This window comes from Urocitellus parryii, chromosome 5, assembly GCF_045843805.1.
Source record: "Urocitellus parryii isolate mUroPar1 chromosome 5, mUroPar1.hap1, whole genome shotgun sequence".
NCBI lineage: Eukaryota > Metazoa > Chordata > Mammalia > Rodentia > Sciuridae > Urocitellus > Urocitellus parryii.
In genome coordinates this window covers 88,988,387-89,001,869 of record NC_135535.1, presented here as the reverse complement: position 1 = coordinate 89,001,869, position 13,483 = coordinate 88,988,387, and the positions used below count along the sequence as shown (strand labels likewise).

Here is a 13,483-nt window from a genome sequence, read left to right as displayed (position 1 = left end):
TGCGCTATGGGTGTCCTATTGAGGAATTTGGAGGCTGATCCCACAGTATGTAGATCATAACCAACTTTTTCTTCTATCAGATGCCGTGTCTCTGATTTAATATCAAGCTCCTTGATCCATTTTGAGTTAACTTTTGTGCATGGTGAGAGATAGGGATTCAGATTCATTTTGATGCAGATGGATTTCCAATTTTCCCAGCACCATTTGTTGAAGATGCTATCCTTCCTCCATTGCATGCTTTTAGCCCCTTTATCAAATATAATTCTTATAAGAAGAAAAAACTAACTACCTGTTTGTTAGACCTTTGAATTAGGTATTCAAAACCCCAAGGCATTTCCAGTAGCTAGCTCCCCACTTACATTCTCTTTCATGTATACAAAAATAGTCTGTTAAGTTCCCTGGACTTTTTCAAATGGGTAAGTCCTCCAGCAACATCAGAGGAAATAAAGGGGAATTTGATCACTAACTTCTCCCTTTCAGTCTGAATTGCTACCAAAAAAAAGAAAAATCTATTTACTATGAACACGTGATATTTAAAAGACACTTGCTCATAGGCTAGGGGAAGACACAATTATATTTTTTAAATTATGAAGTGTTATATATGTTCAGAAGTTCCCATCTGGAACCCCTCATTTTTCTACTTACCTTCCCTGCTCTCCTTCATCTTCTGGGCATTCAAGTCATATTAAATATTTTTGATTTTCTATATGAATTCAATATCTGCCTTTTATTCTATCACTAAATCCACATATTAGGATTACTTTGTATAGGTTCTATATTAAGGGGAGACTAAGTTTCTTTGAGAACAGGTTTTTCTCATGTTGGTTGCCTCACCTAGATTAGCACAGATATTTGCAACACAGTAAGTGCTTAATAAGTGTTTGTTGAAATAAAGTGGTTCTTGCAATAACAGATTTTACTATACTATTTATAGCAAATCTTCATGGTGAAACTGCAAATTTTAAAACCACTGATATTACATTTTATTAACTATTCATGATCTTGGCAAATGACAATTTCTATATTAATTGAAGAATTTTAAATTCGTGGCTACCCTTCATTTATTTATCTGGATATTCAAATGTGGGTAAAATGATCCAACCCCAAATTTTCCAACCTCTTAAAGTTATAGCACTCTTGTCAGACATTCAAGATTATCTACATTTATAGTCAGGGCTGATTTATCACTTTGATTTTTTTACTTCTAATATTTCACACCATTACTTTAAAGTTTAAAAATTTTTAAATTTTTCTACACTTTGGAATATAATGATATTAAATTACTTTCTTGGGGACTATGTTTGATTTAGTAAGTTTTCTGCCAATGTCATGTTCAGAAAAAGAACTAGTAGATGAAAAATTTAGCAGACTCGGAACTCAACAGATCAATACACATGTTAGTGTATATCTAGTGCTATGTATAAGGCTCAAACAAAAATTTGCAAGAACATTTATACTACATCTAAGAATAGGCATAAGCACATAAAAAATTGGCTGCATTTCTAAATTCCATACCTTATCTTGAAAAAACACTGCAGCAAATGTAATTCACAGTCAATCAAATACACAGGCTTTTGAAAATGAGTAGAACACTTGTACTTACTTAGAGGCAACTCGGAAATATTTCTGGATGAAATAAAAGGCAACTCCAAGAGGCACAAGAGCAACAAGGAACACGGGAGTGGCATAGGAGATCATCCCAATGGCAGACAGGCAAAGCAGTGTTGAGCGAGTTAGAGATTCCAGAGTTGGAGGGATATGCTATTGAAAAGGTCATTTTAAAGAAAAATGTATCTTAGTTCAAATGAAGCACTGATTACAATGCAACAAAAAATATTCATTTTATATTAATGGTAAGTTATAGAGTCAGTTACACAATAGTATACATTCATGTTCACTGTAAGCAATTCTTTACTCACTACCCATAGTTTAGTATAGCTATTTACCTATATATCTACATATCATTGATTAGTTGTCTACCTATTTATCTTGGTATTTTATGTAAAATGGCACTGTAGTATAAATTTTATTCATTCATGTGCTTGTTTTACTTTGCCCGATAAGATGGATTGTAAATCTTCCCAAGTAAGTGTATATAAATCTTCCCAAGTAAGGGTATATAAAGTGTATATAAATCTATTTCCTTTTAATGGATGTATAGTACTTTTAAAAGCTAAATAGCTTTTAAAAGTATACTTTTTTTTTAGGTATACTTCTGCTAGAAGACATTAAAATTAGTTCTCTACAATTCCTTGCTTATATTCTTTGAGTGGCTTTGTTTGGGATTTTACATTTTAAATTTGTCTTTGATGCTTTTAGCTCTATAAAAGTTAATTCAAACAGTCAAATCTATTGGGTTTTATTGTTTCTGAATTTTATATCTTTCTCTTCCCCAGATTCTAAACTATTAATTTATATTTAATTTTATAATTTATGGCTTTATGTCACCATATTTATTCTATATGCATATGTTTTGTATATTATGAATAGTTAATCATTACAATATACTTTATCAAAATAAGTCCTTTTTACTGATTCAAGATGCCACAGTTATTCTACATTAAATTTCTATATATGCTAGTGGTTTTGATTTCTCCATTCTGTTCTTTTGGTCATCTTGTCTTCTGTAATCAATGGAGCATTTTAATTTTATTATAGTTTTTAGATATCTGACAAAGGAATATACACAGAATATAACACACACAGAATTTTAATGACTTCTGAAATTCCTGGATATCTTTTCTTCATATTAGGTGATTTCTAGTTCCTAGTTTTTGTTGTTACTATAAATGGAATCTATTTTTCACACAATTTATTAATTGGTATGTAGAGAAAGTTACCAATCTTCATACGATATGTCTCATCCAGATATTCTGCTGAACTTTCCAGTTGTTTTTCTTTTTATTTTGCTAATTATTTTGAATTTTCTAGGAAGCAATCTTATTACCTTTTAACTAGTGACTATTCTGTCTCTTCTTTTCCAACATGTATGCCATGTATCCCTCAAAATGTCTCAGCATGCTTCTCGTCAGCTACATGCATCAAGCATTCTTTTTTTTAAATCTAAGATAATCTGTGAGTTTCCAATGCTACTCTGGAATGTCAGAAAGGCCAGATCTGGATTTAATGAATTCCTCCCTCAATTATCCTAAGGATTCTGCTCTTGCAATGATTCTCTGTTGAATCTGACATCTTTAATTTCAAGACAAACTTCTTGAGACCTAAGGATCTTACACTAAACTATAATTCTTAGAATATTCCCTGAATATGAATCACGCCATCTAAAGCCCCAAGAGCCAATCTAATAAAAGTAAAGAACATCTAAGATAGTTTGGCATTCCACCTGTCATTTCTGGGAGATACTCTACATGGATATTAAACTTTTAAGAAATATTTTTTTTATGAATAGCTATACAACATTAACCAAAATCATTCTTTTTATAATAAAAAACTTTAAAATATTGGTTCATTCTTTGCTATGTCATATTACACTGGTTTGTAAGTATCCTCTGCTACATGCACAAGTTAGTTTGAATTAAAGTTTTCCATTAAGATTTTATGCTACAAATCATTGTAAACAGGCTTTACATTTTAGCATTCTTTACTGTTAATAGTAATCATGCTTTATCTTAAAATGTAGTTCAGCTTACAGAGAAGCTTATTTTTGAACGTGGAAGTAACTCAGGCACTCACCTGGTCGATGATATTAGTATCAGCTGAGAATCGATTGAGAATTAGCCCCAGGGGAGTGGTATCAAAGAACCTAGGCAGTGAACAGATTGGAGAACATGATAATACTAAACTAACTGGAACCTGAGCAGTGTTAAGGAATGTCTAGAGTCGGGAAAATGCCATTGTCCTATTCATTTGCTCAGACTGAAGAAATTCTTTAAACTTTCACATTTCACTTAAAATTTAAAAATGCGTATTTTATCATTTTTTTTTTTTTGTAGGAGCAAAAAGACCTCACTTTACCTTATTGGTCCAAGAATTATCTTATTGAGAAGATTGTGGTGAAGATTTTTGGCAGCTGTGAGACCCATCCATTCTACAGTGAGAGATGTAACCAGGCAAAGGAAAATACCTGCTCCACAAAGTATGCTAAATCCAGCCACATAGTAGGTCTACAAGGCAACCAACATGAAACTTTCATAAGAAATCATCAATTTGGTTTTTCTTTTACTAGAAAACCAAATGTCAAAGTCAGACAAGATGGTTGGCATCTTGCACACTTTAATAGTTGAAGGAGAGCAGTTTTTGCAGATCCAGGATAGTACCCCAACCACAGTCCCACTAGGCCAAGGGCCTGTCCACTTCCTTCACTCTCTTTCAGGATTTGTCTAAGGCCAAGTGAAGATAGAGAGTTAGTTTTCAGTTTTGAGCATATTCTTGGTTTTCTACTTTTGTGGAGTTCATTCTTCACATCCCTATCCACAGAATGATTAGCTAAGACGCTGAAATAAGGAGTTAAAATCAAATAACCATCACAAGTACAACAAAAAGTGCTGCACATTTGTGTTTATAGAACTTCCTTAAATCCAAATCCAAACATCATCTTTTCATATTTCTTATGATAAACTTTAAAGATAAAAGTAGTATTAATAGATGTGATTTTTACATTACTGAGTTCATTCTATTTCAGGTTCTATTCTAATTACTAACTTATGAAATCATTGCAGAAACCCACTGGCATGTGGGCTGTTAGCATGTAACTACTGGCATCACTGTTTAATCTCAATAGTTTCCTGATGATTTTAGAGCAGAACTGAACCCACTGTACCTGGTCAGCTTTTCCAGTATTGTTTATATTATACTCAGATGTCCATGTAGCCAGCCAATAGTCTATAGCCACAATAACTGAATGCTTCAAAAGCTTAGAGAAAATCATCAGGCAGAGTAAGAAGAATCCTCCAGAAGTGAGGTACCACCAACAGGTTTTCCATGGCATTTTCGTTCTGAGCCTCATTACAGTAGACATGTTATCATCCTCATCTTCCTCCTCTTCTTCCTCTACACACAGACATCAAAAAGAAACTTGTTTAAGCTTTAGATGGGCACCATAAGGATGGAATTTTTATTGTGTAACACAAAACTATATATAAGTTTCCCTCAAACTTTATAGATATATATTTAGTCTTGGAAGCTTTAAATGTGTTTAGCAAGACAAACCTCAATTTAAAAAAAAAAAAGGTGAAAAATGAATGAAGGAAGGACTAAATAAACATAAAGTCTATATTTGGATAGGACCATTTGCTGATTTCCAGATCAAATTGACTATAAGTTTAAAACAGAAGTTTTGTATAGCTCAGGAAGGGGAACCCATGCTTTCTCTGTTCCATTTTAGAATGGTCATGGTGATAAGTTGACAAAGAGGAAGTTTCTAGAGGTAAAGTCGGTGGCCACAGAGAACAATGGTCAAAAGGGTTCTTTCAAATATTGAAACTGCTTGGGTACTTCAAGTCGGGCTATCCTAAGAATGGACTCCACTGCTAGGGCAAGAACTTTATTGTCCAGCAAAATTTGGTCTTCTGTATGGTCCAGTGACTGCAGTATTTCCCCTCCTTTCCTTCTCCAAAGGCAGTTTTCATTACTCCTATTCTGTGCATATTCCACAGGGTCAGAAGGACAGATGACATGTCTCTGCTTTACAGGTTATCAGACCACAGGGATCCAAGTATGAATATGTTTGAACTGAATGCAGCAAGTAAGTGTGTTCTCTGGGTGGATGACAGGAATGGAGGTTTGCACGACCAAAAAGGTGAACATCTGCTCACTGCTAGCTGTCTCTCCAGCATCCACTCTCTACTTCTATATTAACTGAAATTTCAGGTTGCCCAAGGTTGCACATAAAGACAACATTTCTTGATTCTCCCAGTACCTAGTCTGTCCATGTAATGAACTGGCCAATAGGTGGTACAAGCAGTACATGCAACTCCAAGTTCCTTAAAGGAAAGGAGGTGCCCACTGTTTCCTTTTTCCTCTCCTGATTACTTGAACAGGCATAGGACCTGAGCAGCAGCCTTGGAAGGAACATGGACTATAATGAGCTCTTTAATGTATATCATCTCCTTTCCTAAGTAGCACATTATTTTTTTATATCTGAGAAAATGAATCAAGCCAGCAAGCCCAGAGCAGAATCAGCCTCCCCAGTGGTATACTTCCCCCTGGAAAGAAGGAGGAAATAACTCAGCATAGCTCCATTTTTACAGTGGATCAGAAATAATCGGCTTAGAATTCCAGAAACTAATGAGTGTTTTTAAGAACACTTTTTTTTTTAAATCTTAGAAACTGAAATGAAGAATTCAGTTTTTCATTCATTCATTTACTCCATGAACACCTGCTGAAACACTGAATAGTCATATGAAACATAAAGAAAGCATGTTTTGCTGTTCTCTGGCTTCCAATTTCAATTTTTCTTCACTACTTAATTGGTTTATTGAAATGCAATTGTAAGTAAAAGCTACATAGGTGATGGGTTTACTAGGTGGTCTTGTGAGGTGGTCCTTACTTATTTGACAGCAAATGTCAAGATAATATAATTATTGTATTTTGTTATTCAGATTTACAGTGAATCCTTTTCCCCAGCTTCCCATATTAGATCCAGAATAGGGAAGCATGACAAATGGCTAATTTTCTTATCTTTCATTGTTTTACTGCCATGAAAGTATCATGAATGAGTGAATCAAATGTAGGTACTTCCAAAGTATCTTTCCCATATTTCCCACTAATTGTACATTTCTGAAGAGTTGATATTCTATTAAATAAATATTTTGATTTGATTATTATGCTAGACCATTCCATTTTTTTTCTGAACAAAGGTTCAGAAATGCTTACAGACCACTGCCTTTTTCTTTCAGTTCTCTGTCACACATGGCACAGATGTAATAAGACACACTGTGTGCAGCTCCTCACAGTGCTTTTGGATGGGTTGTGTACACCTTTCCTTCACTTTTATTCTTTTGATTTTTGGCATTGGGCATTTGATTTAGCTTCCCTCCCCCCCCCCCCCCACACCAAGTGGCCTGTCATTCCTTATGAAGGAACTCACACATCAACTGACAAGGTAAACCCCTAACATTCTATTACCTCATTTGCACATTTCAGACACAAGAAAAATTATTAAAAATGAAAAGATCTACCTTCGTCTTCATCCTCCATTTGGGCTTTAGCCTCTCTTGAGTACATGGCTCTTCGGAGAGTTTTCCTCTCTAAAGTGGTCTGGTCAGTTTCCATATCCTACAGCAAACATTGTGCCATCATTCAAGGAGCTCCCCGCAGAAGAGGGCTTTGACTTTCCAATGAATGACACATGCAGATGGTTTTATGCCAGTCTCAAGGATTCTCTGCTCATTCTGGAGACCCAGGACTCCAGGCACAGGAGCAGTTGTAGAAATGTCAGGTTTGTACAAAACACTTCAGCTCCCAGAGGGCAGCGGGGAGCCAGGAAAACAGAAACAATTTGATGGCACCAATCCCAGGGGCAGGGAAGTAACTCCACTCACCCTAAAGCATAGCTTCACCACTGCTACTTGTTTTATTTTCACATCAATTTCAAACACACTCATTTTTCTAAGGACTTATATTTATTAACATAAATATCTTCCTTAAGAAAATGCGTGTAGGGGTTGTGGTTGTGGCTCAGTGGTAGAGCGCTTGCCTAGCATGTATGAGGCCCTAGGTTCAGTCTTCAGTGTCACATAAAATTAAATAAATAAAATAAAGATATTGTGTCCATCTACAACTAAAATAATATTTTTTTAAAAAAGAAAATGCATGTACACAACCAGTGTAACTCTAAATCATGTACAACCAAAGATGGGAAATTATAATCCATGTATGTATAATATGTCAAAATGCACTCTACTGTCATATATGTCTAAAATGAACAAATTTAAAAAATCAAGGAAAAAAAAAAAGAAAATGCATGTCATTCTGGGTTGGCTGAATTCCTATCAGGCATCTACTATTAATATGTGTTATTAAATCAGAATGAATTTCTTTAGCATCTCATTGAGGGAGTTGCACAGAAGAAAGGGACTTCAATAGGATTTGAAGGAAAGAAGGTAATTTTGAAGGAAACAAGAAATTAGGTGCTTAGCAGTTTAAGAGAAAAAGGACTTCGGAAGAGGAAATATGGAGAAAGAGAAGGGAAAAGTAACAAAACCAAACTAATTTTTTAAGGGTTGATTCAGACATGTCCTATGGCCAAGAAAGGGAAAGCATTCCACTTTTTCCATTTCCTGGCTTCCAATCTCTCAGCTCCTGTCCCCTAACTTCAGACCTGAGGTGGTAGTAATGGTTCAGTTACTTGGTAGGTTTAACCAGGTTCTGTAGCCCAGTCTGGAAAAATGACCATCACCCTGCTTTTGTGTGGCAAGTGCACTCTGTGTCTCAAAAAACTTACCCACAAACTTTTGGAACCCATGACAAATTGTGAGCTTCCTGTACATAAAAATACAAATACTATCACCAACAACAGAAAACACAGTTTGTTACATCAGTGGGTCAATAAACTTTTGGCACTCAATACATAGGTAGTGATCTTGGGTTCTTTGGGCCTCATGTCACATGTGGGATTTATGAAACTTGCTCTTCTGTAAGTCTCTATTACTTCCAGATTCTTAGTCAAAAGGGTAAAAGCAGGGCTGGGTTATAGCTCAGCGGCAGAGGACTCGCCTCGCATGTGTGAGACCCTGGTTTCTTTCGATCCTCAGCACCACATAAAAAATAAATAAATAAATAAATAAATAAATAAATAAATAAATAAATAAAATAAAGATATTGTGTCCAACTACAACTAAAAAGTGAATTTTTTTAAAAAAGGGTAAAAGCAAAAGTGTTTCTTGAATAATATTTTTACAAAGACAATTCCACATTAGAGATTAACTTTGATATAAAAACTAACATTTGTCAATGAGTCTAAATAAAACACAAAGTGAAAAAAGAATTCCTATCCTTTGTGTAGCACGTAAGGGAATGAAATCAACCTGAATCCTGAAAAACAGATTTGACTGGTTTGATTCCCTCCTAGGTGTGAGCATAAGTTTTATCTTGGAGACTTAAAACCACAAAAATCCTTTAAAGCAAATTTTCTTAAGAGTAAATGCTCAAAATTAAGCTCATTGAAGGATAAATATTTTAAATTATGTTGATGTTTGGATTAAATAAATACAGTTTTATTTGTCCAATAAATATTGACTGGATCTAGCCACGGTGAGGGTAGGGGAGAGCTAGTGAGGGAACATCAAATATTGATTTTGGGCTGGGGTAATAGCGCAGTTGGTAGAGTCCCTGCCTCCCACGCACAAGGCCCTGGGTTCAATCCCCAGCACCCCCCACACAAAAAAATGTTGATTTTACTTAATAACATCATGAAAATGATGGTGGATGTCATCCATGCTAGAAGTTTTAATATTTAAACCAGTTAGCCATGCTGTCCCCTTGCCTTTCTTTGTAGTTTTCATTACGACTATCTTTTAAACATTCCTTCTTATTTTACCCCTTGGCTGTTAAGCTGACAGTTCTTCCTCAAGCCCTGCAGTAGGAGGTTTTGCGTGTCCTTTGGTCTCATGTTCCTTCTGAACTTGCTTCACTTGTTCCACCTCCAGGCCAGGCTTGCTCAGCTTATCACTGCTGCCATTTGGGATGGATGACTTTGTTGTGGGATTGCTCTGCACACTGCAAAATGCTGAACAGTATCCCACCCACTAGATCCTAGTAGCAAAAATGTCTTCAGATGCTGCCAAGTGTCTCCTGGGAGGCAAAACTGGCCCTGGCTGATAGGTAAACACCCTGTACCACCATATACCAAGCTAAACAGAAAGCTGTGCCCACAAAACCTTCCCTGAGGAACTGAAGTGGTCTTGTTCTCCAAATATGTCTTTCTCTGGCTTCAGGTGCCTGCCTTTCATTATGTGGCAGTAATCTCCCTCCATGCCCAGATGGGGACTCTGGGCAGGTGCTTGGTTATTCTAGCTTCTCCTAGCTGCTATCCATCTCACAGCTGGATCTGTCGTGACCATACCCTCACTTGCTGCATAGCCCCACAGTTGATTTATACTCCTGTTATCTGTCTTTAATTACACAGTTATTCTATCTCAAGTGATCACTTCATTCTAAATACAACTTAATGGACTTTCTTCCTGGCTTGCTTAACAGCATTACTATAATATCAAGCCAACAGCTCTCATTTTTTTTCCAGATCTTCTTTCCAAAGTAAACCATAAATTGTCCCACTCCTTAAGCTTACATCATATTCCTTTGTCCCTGGCATTTAGATCACTGAAAAAATGTCATTTGGAGCCATCCCCAGTATGTTTATAATCAAGTTTCCCATAGCACAATTCCTAAGTGGTCACTTACTGACTGTACCCTGTAATGGATTTACACAATCTCACTTAAATCTCAAAACTCTGAGAAATAAGCACAGAAAATTTCAATGGCTCTGTGATTTGTCCTATCTCATGTGTAAATTTTTATATGTATCTTTTCTTCTTATTGTGGTTTGCTCTGGGCTCTTCAGCAAATCCACAAAGAAAGAGAAATATCCAAAATATGTCTGATTTTCTTCTCTTCCTCTCTATGGAAACATCGTTTTTCTTTTCTTTCTAAAGTAATTCAGTTTAATTTCCTGATTTTAAAAAGAAATTTGCCGATACAAATATTTCATTTGGTAAAGTTCATTTCTGATCAGCAATACCAAATTCTGGATTCATTCTAACCCAAACTCAAAAAGTAAAACATTTTGAAAATTTACAAATTTAATTTGCAATTTCTTCTCTTAACCTTAGTTGTACTCAATCTGGTTCCCACCTCTTTTATTGCTTCATTTAATGCTGTAGCATTGTAGGGCAATTAATTTGGATATGGGACCTGAGTTTAAATTTCACTGGTGTCACTTACACATGCTGTACAGATTTAGGCGGATTATTTGATCTCTCTGAGCCTTGGTTTACTCATCTGTAAAAGTGAGATAACATTTTTCCATGTTTACTTCTCAGCGTTTTGTGAAGGTAAGTAAAATTGTGTTAAAATAAAAGATTTTGTGGACTGTAAACAATTTTTGAGAGTAAAATTTTTAAAATTTATTTCCTTTTCATCACCTTCCCACATTTCTCAGCTCTCACCCACAGCTCACAGCTTTTCTTCCTTTTAAAATCATCTCAATTCAAATTTAAATGAAAACCTATCAAACCTGACAGTGCTTCATCCAAAAGATAGCATTAAAATTTTATGGGTTCAAAGTAGCCTGTTCATGAATGATAAAGACAATTATTTGGGATATGAGATGGGAACCATTATAATATCAAGCATTAAATGTGATGCCACTTTAAAAGCAGTGTTAGTAATTATACAGTGCATGTCTCACTCTTCTCAAGTGAGCATTTACCTTTTCTAATTCTTGATCTTGCCGATTCATAAGTGTTTTCCAGTGCTCATAAAGCTCAACATCTTTGGTCTGAATGTCTTTCAAAGTTCCTTCTCTCAGCACACTGCCATCCTTCATGGCTATGATCTAAGGAGAGTGCATATAAGCAGACATGGGAGGAAAAAAGCTTTAAATGACCGCATAAATGGCTTTATTTCAGAAAGCATTTCTTCACATCTCTGTTACGTGTCTGTAATATGAATATAACGCAATTCTCACCCAGTCAGCATGTGTCAGGTATTGTAATTTGTGAGTCACGAGAACAAGTGTCCTTTTGTCATCTTGGAGAAATTTCAAAATCCCTTCCTGCATTAAGTGATCACTCAAGTGAATGTCCAGGGCAGAAAATGGGTCATCCTGCAATCAAGTAAATGGAGGAAGATGAACATTTTCCACACTCTTTATGTAACTCAGTTCCTCTCTAGAGTAGACATACAAATAACAAAGGACCAATTATCTCCAAAGCAAATTTATAAAAAATAGACCTTGTATGACTTTAGTCAGAAAAATATATTAACTTACAAACGGGGCTTTCATTTTCTCTTTCACTTTAAAAAACACTTAAAAAGTAAGCAAGGATGTTCTAAGTGATTTGATATCTGATAGAATCTTCAAGTTAAAAAACCACATTACTCAGCAACCAACAACAATAGACCAAAGCAAAGACTGAAAAGATAATTGGAGCATCTGAGTTCTAGATAATTAAGATGGGCATAGAAAATGCTAATTGTACACAACTGGACTTAATGGGGTTGCTTTTATGACCAAATAAGGTGATACACATTAAATTCTTTGTACTAAGAGTATAATAAACACTAGACAAATGTCAGTCATTATTAGGTACAAAAGTAATATGCTTAACACTGAATTAATGCCAATCATACGGGGAAGAGTTTTCATGCACTAAGTGATAAAGACATTTAAAAAACGATTTAGGAAATTATGGTTATTGACTTTAGTGATGACGTTACCTATGAATAACATTTTATTCCTATAATGTGATAGCATTGGATTGCATGGTTTCATTTGTTGAGGAATTTAAAAGAAGAAAATTAGAAATCACTGAAGAAAACTTTCTTCTTTTTTTTTAAATCATTTTTTTTCTAAAGAAAACTTTCTAGTTTTCTCAAAACAATGAATTGCAAAGCAAAATGATCTGTATGGATGGATGATGGTGCAGAAATATATAATTAACTGTCAGAAGCACCAGTAATGGAAAGGGATGAAGGAAGCTGAGGGGTGGCTGAAGGAACAGAGCAGTACAAAATGAGAGAGGTTTTTGGTAAGGAACTGAGAAGAGTGACTGCAATCTTGTCTTTTTCATCGCCTCACACCTATTTCATTGCTGTAATAATATGCAAATTTCTACTTTGTCATGTGGTCCCAAGAAAATAGTGGTTGGATTTTCATTCTAATGCAGATAGGTTACCTATTTCAATATTTATAAATTATAATCCTGGAAAAATTTGGAAACAATTTGGCACCAGTATATTCTCTATATAGATAGATACTATTGGCTCATTATGTAGACAATGCCAAATAAAAGCAATTTCTAATTAGATGGAAATTGATATTTGGAAGTTAGTATAAATTTATGTAGGGGCTGGGGTTGTGGCTCAGTGGTGGAGTACTGCGTGAGGCACTGGGTTAGAATCTCAGCACTGCATATAAATAAATAAAATGAAGGTCCATTGACAACTAAAAATATTTTTAAAAAGAATAAATGTATGCAGGTGGTCATTACTGGTAGTGACATAATCAGCTCAATAGTTTTTCAACTCTCCACCAATCTCTGCCTGTATAGACAGAATCTTTAAGCAATGTGGCCTTATTAAAGTATTTAGGAGAAGCCTTATAAAAATAAATAGGAGTAAAGCATTTAGATAGTTAAAGGGTGATTCAAAATTGATAATAGCCTTTTAAAAATCTGTCTGTCTAGGGCTGGGGATATGGCTCATTGGTAGAGCATCTCTGGGTTTGATCCCCAGTACTGCAGACAGAAAAAAAAATCAAATCTACTGGATATCATAGTTACAATGCTAGTTAAATGGGTGA

General features: G+C 35.2%; 1 protein-coding gene across 10 annotated transcripts in view; it reads right to left on the bottom strand.

Annotated features, from left to right (window-relative positions):
- Positions 1 to 13,483, bottom strand: part of Abcc9 (ATP binding cassette subfamily C member 9) — a 133,138-nt gene that overhangs the window by 42,490 nt on the left and 77,165 nt on the right. For all 10 annotated transcript variants that reach the window (XM_026392356.2, XM_026392359.2, XM_077798344.1 and 7 more), the window contains 7 exons: positions 11,648 to 11,785; positions 11,390 to 11,515; positions 7,140 to 7,236; positions 4,781 to 5,010; positions 3,976 to 4,124; positions 3,694 to 3,763; positions 1,604 to 1,761 (listed from right to left, as the gene is read on the bottom strand). In XM_026392356.2, the coding sequence (XP_026248141.1) occupies positions 1,604 to 1,761; positions 3,694 to 3,763; positions 3,976 to 4,124; positions 4,781 to 5,010; positions 7,140 to 7,236; positions 11,390 to 11,515; positions 11,648 to 11,785 (968 nt within the window). The remainder of the gene's footprint in view (positions 1 to 1,603; positions 1,762 to 3,693; positions 3,764 to 3,975; positions 4,125 to 4,780; positions 5,011 to 7,139; positions 7,237 to 11,389; positions 11,516 to 11,647; positions 11,786 to 13,483) is intronic.